The 11,866-nt window shown below is 46.9% G+C and overlaps 1 protein-coding gene across 4 annotated transcripts; it reads right to left on the bottom strand.

The window, feature by feature from the left end:
- Positions 1-95: 95 nt before the first annotated feature.
- LOC118505164 (patched domain-containing protein 3-like) lies at positions 96-11,415 on the bottom strand. Of its 4 annotated transcripts, none has more exons than XM_036040562.1 (7): positions 11,244-11,409; positions 6,896-7,487; positions 3,301-3,547; positions 3,149-3,234; positions 2,515-3,078; positions 2,321-2,441; positions 96-2,245 (listed from the first exon to the last, which is right to left on the bottom strand). In XM_036040562.1, the coding sequence occupies exons 2-7, from the start codon at positions 7,090-7,092 to the stop codon at positions 464-466; spliced, it is 2,997 nt and encodes a 998-aa protein (XP_035896455.1). In that variant the 5' UTR covers positions 7,093-7,487; positions 11,244-11,409; the 3' UTR covers positions 96-463. The 4 variants fall into 4 exon arrangements, with proteins under 4 accessions (XP_035896455.1, XP_035896456.1, XP_035896457.1 ...); XM_036040563.1 differs by having other exon boundaries at positions 107-2,245; positions 11,205-11,415; XM_036040564.1 differs by having other exon boundaries at positions 107-2,245; positions 11,303-11,399.
- Positions 11,416-11,866: the final 451 nt, after the last annotated feature.

The following is an 11,866-nucleotide window of genomic DNA, read 5'->3' as shown; positions in this document are numbered from 1 at the left end:
CCGTCTTCCGTGAAAAAACGCCGTGTTCAATGGTGTAAGAAAAAGTTTCAGGATGTTCACTGTTACAATACACGATGCATACAGCGATGCTAATGTAGCTTTTGTCCAAATCTAACCATGGGACGAACTATCAGCGCTGCTGTTCGTGCCACGTGCTTGGATGATTTTTGTTTTATTTTCAACAATCTTGTTTTAATCATTTCTACACTTACAACTAATTGTCAACCCCACACCTTTCGTTCTTAATGCTTCTAACGCACTATCGTCTATATGTACACTGGAGTAAAAATACTTCTTAAAATCATGCAAATGGAAGAGAACATGATCGATCACAATTGGAGTCGCTAGGCATTCTTTGTTCGTGAGATAGAACGGGTTTAAAAGAACCTGCTAAAAGCTCTAACGACAATAAGAGCACGAGATGGACCGGCGACAAAGCTATCTCTGCTTGCCGCTGATTTGCCTACAGTTCCGCACCATTTGGTATATACTTTTCACTGCCAATGAACGAAATCATCTCCGTTCCTTCGCGACCAGTTTTCTTTGCCGGGCTGGGATTGTTGTTGATCGTGTTGAGACTGTTGAGCGATCCGCTGTACGGTGCCGGTCCGATCAGGCTCAGTATCACCGGCAGCAGTATCGTACCGTGGAACAGTCCGTACGCAATGACGAGTAGGAATATTTTGAAGAATGTCCTATAAGTGTACGCCTGCGAACCGGACAGTATCGACAGTGAGAGAATGGTTGAACCTCCGCCATAGAAAACGGCTGCCCCGATGTGTAGCACTGTTTCGAGACTTCGACGATTCCGGTCGCCTTTGTTGATGGTCAGGAAGGTGTGACCTATATGGGCGGCATAATCTACGCAAAGCCCCACAGCAAGCTGGAGCGCTATGCACGACACCAAATCCAGCGTAAGTCCCCACACCTGCATCAGTCCTCCCACGTTGACCAACGTCAGCAGCACGCAAATGAATATCCAGAAACAGATCTGAAGGTTCACTATCAGCACCACCGAGCAGAACATCACGCCGATCAGCGCGAGCGATATGTTGCGATAAATTTCCGTATCGATAATCTCGTCCGTCACCCAGTTCCCGAATATCTTCGCCCACAGCGTGCGATAGTGGTCGCCCGTGCTTATGTTACTCCTCGCCAGCACTTCCTCCACGGCGTACTTAGCGGGCAGGTAATCCTCTCGCTCCTTGAACGGTCTAAACTTAAAGTCCATCGTCGTGACGGTAATGTTGGGTGCGGGCTGGCCACACTTGAGCTTGGTCGCAAACTTTATATTCATCTGGAAGCGGCCTCCTTCGTAGCTAAAGAGGAACTTTGTCAAGTACTTGCGAAAGTCTTTATCGGTCAGCGGATCTACCGCAATGTCCTTATCGTAGTGCATATGCACAAAGTCCTGAAACGAGGTCACCCACGAGCTGAAGCTGTGCAGTATGTCGGTCCGATTTTCGAGCTGATGCGTAATGCTTATCAGATTGGGCAGTTCGGCCGTGTAGTTGAGGTTGCCGAACAGCAGCATCGCCTCGTACCCTGCGTTGGGATAGTGCTCGTGCGTCTTCACCACAAACTGGTTGTAGTACGTGTCCTCCGGAATGAACCAATTGGGGTCAAATTTCTGGCGCAGCTTCAGCAGATTGTGCACATTAACGCTCGTCATCAGCACCACCGCAATTATGACCAGCGTTTTGCCCACGGTCGTCAGCAGGAACTTGGAGTAGAGCACGTTGATAAAGCGATGCATCAGATTGTACTCACACCAGAGCGAGGTCGACTTTTCATCGTGCACTACCCACAGCAGGAACGAGTTGCGCCGGCTAGCGATGCGTATTTCATCCAGCGTAAATATGGCCACGAAGAAGGTGATAACAAACACGAACATCATAAATACACCGGCCGCCGCGTAGATGCAAAACGATTGCAGCGAGGGAATGACCGTGATGGAGCCCACGATGAACGCAACGATGTCCGTCAGCGAGGTGACGGTGATGGATGCGCCGGCATGCTGCAGCATTAGCCCCATGCGTTCGGCCAGCTGTAGATCGGGATTGGCTTTGCGCACCTTGCGATAGCAAGCCATCATTACGAACATGTCGTCTACACCGAGACCCATCAGCAGGAACGGTAACGAGGTGTGAACCGGGCCGTACGACACACCAATCGCAGCCACAATGCCGCATCCGCAAATGAAGCCCATCCCAACGCTCATCAGCCCTACGGAGCCAAGAATAACCTGCCAGTCCAGGAGGGAGAGGAAGCTGAGTCAGAAGTATGTGGGAATTTGTGCGCTTTTTGTAATTTTACCTACCCTAAACTCGGTCCAACTGAACTTCGACAACACCAACTGCATGTAGACGAACATAACGATACCGCCATACACTAGCTTGTCCATGTCTTTAAACATCGATTCCTCGCTAATGTCTCCATAACTGCACAAAACGAAAACGCGGATTAGTGACATGCGGCGCATTCGAGCAAAAAAAAAAAAACATCCGAGCCTACCTTCTTCCGGCCGCATAGTAAATGTCGGTCTCATTGTTGGACAATTCGCGCTTTGCCTTGGCCACAATGTTGAGGAAATGCTCCTCCCACAGCAGGGCATTCTCGGTGACCCAATCCTCCGTGCCAGCAGCATTCCCACTAACATCCGAATCGACCTCCGAGAAGTTGACGTGCACGAACCAATGCGTCACCAGTGAGCCGGCGGATACTATCCGTCCGCTCCAGTCCCGCTTCACATCACCCAGCAGCTCCGCAAACTGTACCGTGTGTCCAGTCATGGGGCTAACCGTGGTGCGGTTTAGCTTATCAACGATATCTTCCTTCGAGAGTCCTTCCATGACGGTCACATTGTACTTCCATAGCTCCAGCAAGCTGCTTCCGTAGCACCCCAGCTCAAGCCGCTCCAGCATTGGACAGAACAGAAAGGAAGGCACGTCGATGACCGGTGTGAAGAAGGGTTTGCTCTTCTTTGGCCGCCGTGTCGTCACCGATTGCTCTTCTAGCTCTTGTGCATGACGCTTGCGCCGCGTTTGGTCCGCCGTGTATTCCGCTATGAAAGGAACTCTACGAACAAGAGAAATGATGCGTTTAGTTTGATGGTTTACTGCTTCGCGCCGCTCTTCCGGGGCATTACTTGTGGCAAACGTCGGTCCACCCTAACCGATGTCCTTTGCTGTTGTGAAACGTGAAGCGTTCTACTTCCTCTGTTATTTTCGCAATCTGTCGACGGAAGAAAGAATCGCATTAGACCAATCCCACAAAAGCTCAGCAGCGTGCTCGTCCTACCGTCTGCAAAACCTCCGGCACCAGTACATCCGGGGCGGTGATCATCACCGTCTCGATCCGATTACCCTCCTGAAAGTGTTCAATCAACCAGTTCGTATCGTGCTGAAACTTTGACCCCAGCGGTATCCAAAGTTTCATCGGGCTCTTCTCTTTGTGAAACCGGACGAAGCCCACGCTGCATACAGCCACCAGCAGAAAGCTTAACCCGATCGTTTTCCAAGCATTGTTCGCTATCCAGTAACCGAGCCTGAAAGAGGAGGAAAAAGAAGCGACTTGTATCACCTGCATTCGAAGGATTGGGCCGTGGGCAACGACTTGTAAATGAAATACGGTAGTAAATCGAGGTTTAATAAATAGTAGCAGCCAACAAGCGACTGGGGCGATTGTACGGGGCGAAAGAAGTTCGAACCCGGCGAAGCATGTCGATGCATTTAACTGGAACAGCCTCATTATACCGGGTCGGGTTGGATGCGATTAGATGTGATCATCCAACGCGATCAAACACGTTAATGGGAGCGAACGGAGGAACGTTCTTCCAGAATAATGAGCTACAGGCATTTTCATCAGACAAATCATGGCAAATGATGTGAAACTAACGTAACGAGAAGATACCAAGTGGAAGTTCCCTGTGGAGATTAACTTTGGTAATGCAGAATCGTTAAAATTGGAAGACCTAATTAGAAAAGGTAGCTCAATATGTTCTAGTGTCGCTATTGTCCACAAGGTGGCGCTTTTAAATGAGTTTGATTTAAATAGATTACCATCAGAAAACGATTGAGAAGCTGGATGGATAGTTGGAGCTGTAAAATTTGAGTTTCTTTGTGTAAAATATCTGAAGGTAATATTCAAATCCTGGCTATTAAAAATTGAGCAAAAAAAAATCAATCAAAATATAAAAACAATAGTACACAGTTTGAGTTTGAGCAGACAGGGCAGTATAAATATTAAATCGTACCAATGGGCTGTTGTCTGCCCCCATGGAACACAAGCGTGAAATTTGACGAACCCAAATATTTACTTATGCCACGCGCCAGCAAACTGATAGCTCAATGTTTGAAGCAGTTTCAACGGTTTTGCTACACCATTTTCTAGGTCATAGGTGATACAAGATCCTATATTCGGATCATCGGTACATACGCAAAGTGCACGCGCTACAAATAAATAAATCATGGAGCGATTTTTACAATAAAAAGCATACTGATAAGCAGCGCAATTGGAGCTAGCGTACATGGTTGCGTACTGAAGAATGGAATGGGCCAATTCATTGCGAATCGTAACGTTCTCATGCACTGGTTATCGTTCCCGTTGGCCATTATATCATCGGTAGCGTATCGTCATCTTCTGGCTCCGATTGTTGTTCCTTTCCGGATGTAGTAATGGCTCTCGAAAAGCAATTCATGTTCAGGGTGCGCTTACTTACCGCGCTACATCGCTTGCTGAAAGCCACCGACGCCGTACAGTCGAGCGCGATAAGGTTTTGCGTATGTTTTTTTTTTGCACTCACAAGTCAAACAATCCCTTAACTGGTTTATTTCCCATGATAATGTCTTAAAGGGGACGAGAGAAAAAAAATCTACCAAGAACTATCCAGCTCCATGAGGCGTCTTAATCTTACGCGAATTATGAGTTCTACGCAACAGACAAAAAAAATAGACCAATTTACGACTCGCCGTAACACCGTCATCTTTTTATGGTGTTGATTTAATATTCTTATTTAGTGCTTTGCTACCGCTCACAGCAATAAAATGGATGCATTTGTCAACTCTACCCTCCGGCTGCACCGTACAAACATTCCAACATAAGCTCGTTAAAGCCTCACGGTTCTTATTTCACCGTGAACATCTGACACTGCACCCACGACGATCGTCGGCTCGTCGGTCAAGGTGATGATCGTTTTGTGGAGGCCATAATTCACACGGCAGTAGGCAGTTATGCAAACAGGATGTGTGATATCGGCCACCGACACTTTTACTTTCCGACTCGAAGACTCCGTGTTTGAAGTTCACACTTTCGGTCTCTCGGTGTGTAGCCGATTATTGGAGACTTCAAACGTGCATCATTGATCCTATACTTAGATCGGAAACAGCTGAAGGTTAAAGACTGTTATGTTTTGAAGGTACAATCTGCCAGATGGTGTATTGTTTCATAAAATAATCATGCTTCTTAGTTCCTAATACTTGTGCGACTGATCACGTGAACGAATTTCGAAGCTTCCTTTGTCAATGTCCAGCCTCATTAGCTGCTGCAAAATAAGCGATTAATCGGTTCCGCCATGTTCTTATCACACAAGTGCCATTAAATAGCTTTTAGTTGGAGGATTCCCCACTATGCGGGTTGCCATGTGGTCATTGTTGTTCCTCTTTTTCTTTTGCCCAATTCGACCATGGCTCAGCACATTACATCAATCATAAACGCCGGACGTTTGGGAAGCTCTTCAACTTCCTAAAGGAACAATGTTTTCACCAACAAATCTAATCTCGCTTGATCCAGCTATATACGAAACAGTGCATCGATTTCCACATTTCCGATTACCTTGATTGTAAATCCCGATTAGCTTCTGCTCGCACGCGGGACTGTTTCCGATACAGCCGTTGTCATTTGCGTTATCACGCTGGATCAGGTAGGTGCGTCCAGCCCTGACAAACCCCGCCCTATCAGCTGTGGCTTGGCTTTATCAACCGTCTGATGGAATGTCGGCAATGGCTTCGGAAGCGACAAACAATCACAGATGTTTGACTGTTACGCACCGGCAAAAAAGAGGACACAAAACCAATGGCCAATCATAGCTCTGATATCGCAGCGGTGATCGCAGTTTTTTGCAATTATTTCCCAGATGGATCGCCACATTGTGGCTTCCTGATAAAACAAAACCTCATATCGCCAGAGATACACACCAGCTCCATCTAGTCTCTCGGACTATGGCGGGTAGCGCCTCCGAGTTTGATCAACCTTTTCGAATGTCATTTTTGGAGTGAATGCATTCTCCTTTTGGAGCCTTCAAAATAGGCACAAAAGTACAGTGGAGGTTATGCTAGCCGGATGCCATGATCAGGAAATCGTTTTTAATCCAACCACAAAACCGGTTCCAATAACTGCACCCAAACGTTAGGCAGGAAACTGCTGTGAGAGATTTTTATGAGTCCAAAACAAATTTATTCCCCCAACTGATGCCATCCAAAAACTGCCGTTCGAAGATGGCATTTTCTCTGGTTCTGTTGAACGAAACCAGTTAGACCAGTGTCTAGTCGTTGCCTTTCTTCGCCTGCCTGTTTCTGGCAAGAGATCATCATTTCCATACCTGTCCGTTTAACACTTTCTGGAGAAGGACTTTGCTGTTCACTGGCCTTTTGGCACTGGACACGCTAGCAGGAAATGGAAATGCGGTGTGTCTTACGTTCGGTAATCTTTGTGATGTGTTATTTAACCTTGTACAAATTAGCAAACTGATCAAAATTCACTGCCAAGTTCAGGCCGTTGGCACGTCGTAGGATATTTTCGTTGCAGCTTAGATCATCTGACCTACCGACCGACCGACATAAATGCGGAAGGTCGTGGGTGTGTGGGTGTTGTTTTAGAGCGACAAAGCGTTACTTACCGGTAGAAAAACTTCCCTATCGCAATCGACACGTGATACGATAAGCGTCCCATGAAGTTCAGCCGATCAAAGTTGGGTTCGTTGGCTTCCGCACCGGCTCCTGCAGGATGTGAGTTGGCGCCATTCTCGTGCGGCGGCTTATGCAGATTTTCCTCACTATCCGCCCGATGACCGTGGTAATGTCCGTTTCCATTCATTTTTGGTGATTTGTCTCTGGCGTTTAAGTAACTAGTTTTCTCTAACCGTAAAAAGGACGGAAAGCATTTACTCAAACCGACAGTCCTGGTGGCGGTGATTTATTCTAGCACACTTATCACAATTGGTCCGGCTGACGTGAGACACGCGATCAACACTGATGACACTTTGGGCGCACAGATGGCAGTTGGACAGATTAACTGAAATTGATACACACACTTTTTCGCTCGCTTGTGGTGGACGGATACCGGGTGGTCTTAAATTGATATATCACTCAGCGTTGAAAAAAAAAACAACACTCCAACAGTCCAATCGCGTCACCTAACGATCATCGTAGTTTAGGGCAGGAACTAAACAATCGGTCACTTTTGTTTATTCATTCTGCTCGATTGCAGCACTGTGGAGGAAAAAAGCAACATGAATATAACACCCCTCACTTTTTGCTTATTTAATTGGCTTTTGAAGTTCTGAATAAGTAAAATGCTGCTGTAACATCTGATAAAAGTACACGCCTTCATTAATGAACCCAGAGACCCAGAGAGAGAGAGTTTAAAGTTTAATTGCAACCCTTCGCAGTTACGTCAGGGTCGGGGCAGCGCGTCAGTTGGACCAAAGTCATATCTAATGTCCGGTATGTTTCCCACCATTTTCCCAAGGCGTTAATTATTTCTTTGCCGCGACTTGTAAATTGCCCGTCATTCAGGCGGCTAAACACTGCACCTTACCGCTTACCGGTGCCATCTTTCCATTATCCGAAGCACCAGGCAGACAGAGGTTTCTTACTAAAGTGGTTACTAACTTTAAAGTCCTTTCCCACGCACTTTCACACACACACACCCTGTTACGATTGCCTATTAAAAATTATAAAAACATCCCATTGTCCAGCTGCATTTGTCATCGGAGCCGTCGAATTGGCTGTCTCGTGCACGAATGAGCCGGTTTACGCAAAGAGAATGAATTTAATAGTCGCTGCATAGTGTGCGTTACTATGGTGACTAAACAGAGCTTGTACCGTGTGTGTGAGTGTGTGAGCAAACCGGCACAATCCCTCGCGAATAATGTAGAGGAAATGGACAAAGGCACTATAGTTGTAGAATGTTGTTTACACAATTTCCCGTCCCCGGACGACGCACGTTGAACGCGGTTACAAATTCTGCCGAGATGATCGCACTCTTCTTGATTCACGGTCTCATCGAATACGGGAAAGAAGAGCTCAATGCAATGTTTCAATTAGTTTCAATCAATTCGGTGAACTTTGGTGCAGCCCATTCGCGACTTCGTTCCCGCGCGACGACGGACGATGGGTCGTTTGCCTTGTTCTCATTTCCGTCCATGCGAACGCAGTGTGCCGCACTCGCGCCGGCTACACACCATGATGAATGACCTAAAATTATGCCACCGGGGCCGATGTATCGAAAGACAGGCATTCAATAACCCGATGCAACACTACCATCATATAAGGCGGTTGCGGAGCTGAATGGACTTTCTCTTCAAAAATTGGCGGAAGCGCGAAAAAACCCGTCATCTCGTACATCAGATTAATCCCGATTTTCCCTTTTTTTCATCCAATTTTTTTTTTGCTCACACACACAAGCCTAGGGGCGTTCTCTAAAAATGAATTCTTATGCTTCGTTAGATTACTGCGGATCATGTTGCCGATTATCTCGCACTCGCCGAACGGCCGCTCAGATGCCGCTGGAACAATCCGAAAACCAAAACAAATCGATTATCAACATCGATCGTGTCAAGTGATGTTGCGGTTGCGGAGCCATTCTCAAACTCATCCTAATCTGGAAGCTCTTTTTTGTGGTGTGTTTGTGCCACCTTTTTCGAGGTTCTATTTAAATTCGTGCCGCGTTGAAACCAGTTTTGCTAGAACGTTCGGATCCAAAATTTCTTAACACACAAGACGCTCAATTCCTGATTGGTTATTCCCACACAACGCTCGTACGTCAGCAGTAGCAGCAGCAGTTTAGCGAAAACCTCGCATTTGAACTTTTACACGGTTCCATTCGAGTCGCGTGAGGCCTTGAACGAAGTCGATGAAGTTAATGAGATATAAAACGATGCTCACTCTGCGGCACAAGCCGCCTAACGCCCCGGTCTGTGGATCAACAGAAATAAAACTCGCCAAAACTGGAAAGGGAGGAGAGAGGGAGAGAGAGAGCGAGGGGTGGAAAGAGGAACGGGGGCAAGGTCATGGTTATCGAGTGTCACCGAGTGACCCGCTCATGGTCACATTCTCCACCCGAAACGACAAATCATGCGGTCTTTGCCGATTGGCGACGACCCTAACCCCATGCGTGGGGCAGCTTCGCGGCGATGGGGAACGCTAAGTGGACAGGTAAACACTTTCGAACGCTCTTGCTCTTCTTGCCGCTTCGATGGCCGGTTTAGAAGGCGCAACCAGCCAGATGACGGGTTCGCAGTAATGCAGGAAGTCGTCGCAGTCATGGTGACGGGTATTCAAAACATTTGCAGATGCTTTTGAGGCGTAACGATGCAGCCTCTTCCTACCTATCTGTCTGCTCAAACTATTGCGGTGATTCATACTTCTAACGCGCCGAAGGAGGAAAAAACGGATTGAATATTTACCATCCAACAATGGCGCCTTGTATGATCGAACGTGCCACTCGCGGAATGCATTCCCAATCAATTTACGGCACACCGACCGATTAAATGCGTGTCAATGTCAAACTACGCTCAAAGTATCCGTTTGGCCAATTCATCTACGGCCTAAACAAAATTGGTACGTGTCTAAAGCTGCAGTGCTGGTGAAAGGCTGCAGAGGACAGTGTCCACTCTAATCGCGTGACGGATCTCGACCTATTCTATCTAGCTTACAGTAGCCAATCAATTATGTTGGACATTGTTTATCCGGCTTTCGATGACGCACTAGCGCTCAAGATCGGAAGCATTGGCCAAAACTCCACCACCAAGAGACCATTCGCAATAACTAACCAAACATTTGCCTATTCCAGTAGTTGACCGCAAGCACTGCCACAGCTCATCAAACTCCCCAGTAGACCTCAATGCTAAACGCACAGTGTGTGCAAATATTGGCCACAAACAGCAAAATCAATAACAACATCTTCTCCCGGCTGATTGCTCTCCGAATGGCCCGTAATATTGCGGAAAGGATAATCGAGATCCTCCGTGGTGGGGGTTCCCCCCGACTAGAAGCAATGTTGGTTTCTGTCTCACGGTGGCCGGAATGGTTTACTTCCGAATTCCAAAAAGCGGTATGCTTTATCGATTGCAGCATTACACAACTTCAAGAAACAAATTATATTCGTGCCACAACCACGAATAGCTAACTCGGTGGAACTAGTTTGCTTCTAGAGAGTTTCTATACCGGTTTTTAGATCGCCCTTGCCGGTCCTTGCCCTTCCACGCTCAGTATGGATCTTTTTGAGCGCTTCTCAAACTTGGACTACTCTAATTGTAAAGCTATTTTAAGATAAAAATTTAATGTCCTTCAGTTTTTAACAGCCCTTTTCTGTCCATCTGTTCGGTGGATTCCGACGACAGATGGAACCGGTTCCGTCCCGGTATGTTAAGGTGCATCTCTGTTGAAAGTTTTGAAGGTTTTATGCGTAACGGATTACCACCACACTTGTCTTATCAACTCCCGACGGCCAATAACCACAAGAATACTTTTCATTGGCAAACGAAACTACTGCTGGTGGCCCTTTTTTGGCACCAGCTTTCGTTTGTGGTTGAGGTTCTTTATCGACACATTTTTTTGATGGTTTAAAGTATTTGTGATGAGCGATTGATTTCATAATCTCACGGCCTTAAAGACATTAAACATGCACCAACAATCAGCTGACAGCTCAAGGCGAACGCATCTCAATCCCAAAGGGTCCTTCTTTTCAATCTCGCTGAACGATACGAGACGAGTTCCGACGAAAACATTTGCCCTGCATCTGCTCGCTCCGCCAAGGAGAAGAAAATGAAGAAGGGAAATTCCCACCCGAATACACGACTGAACACTGCACGCACACGCAAGAACGGGTTGATTTTCTTTGTGGGGCAAGAGCCGTTTTTCAATCCAGTTCAGCAGAATGAAAATGGCATTTGCAGCCCGGAAGTGAAGGAGCTAAAAACAAACCGGCGGCTTTTGCACACTTGCACCACAACACCACTGTACCGTTTAGCTCGAACCAGGGAACGCGTAGATAACCGTGCAACTAGAGGAACATCACGGACTTGCTTCACCACGGGTCGCAAAGGGAGAACACGCACCAATCGCGGGATGTGCGCCGCGCACCGAAACTCGCGAATCGACCGTCTGTTGAGAACGCAGACCGATGTATGAGTAAAAGGTTTCCGACTCGGCGGTTTGCCGACGACGGCGCGCCAGATGTTCACGCGAGGTTCATTTCGTTTTTGCTGCAGGGTTTGTGCGTGGTGGATCCGGAAAACAATTCGAGTTTGGACTTCATATGAGCTACGGGAATGAGCTGAGGTTCTGGTCGGTATGAACATTTGACAAGATCTGTAGTTACTTGTGGAAAAGCATTCAGAAATTAATGTTTCAACAAGTACGACTTTACTCTTCCATTTTCGCTCCAATTCACCACGTAGATGCTGATTAGCGGCGGCGAAAAAGTTCCGTCGGCTCCGACCCTTTGATGTCATGGCAGCAACAGAAGTAACGTGATCCCTTGAGACGTTTTCAGGTATTTTACGAAATCGCAATTCTATGTATCTTTTTTCACGTAGTTACATTAAAATAAATAATTTTCATTTTACAACAACCCAATTGCAATC

Source organism: Anopheles stephensi, chromosome 2, assembly GCF_013141755.1.
Source record: "Anopheles stephensi strain Indian chromosome 2, UCI_ANSTEP_V1.0, whole genome shotgun sequence".
NCBI lineage: Eukaryota > Metazoa > Arthropoda > Insecta > Diptera > Culicidae > Anopheles > Anopheles stephensi.
The sequence above is the reverse complement of the archived record's forward strand: the minus strand, read 5'-3'. Positions and strand labels throughout refer to the sequence as shown.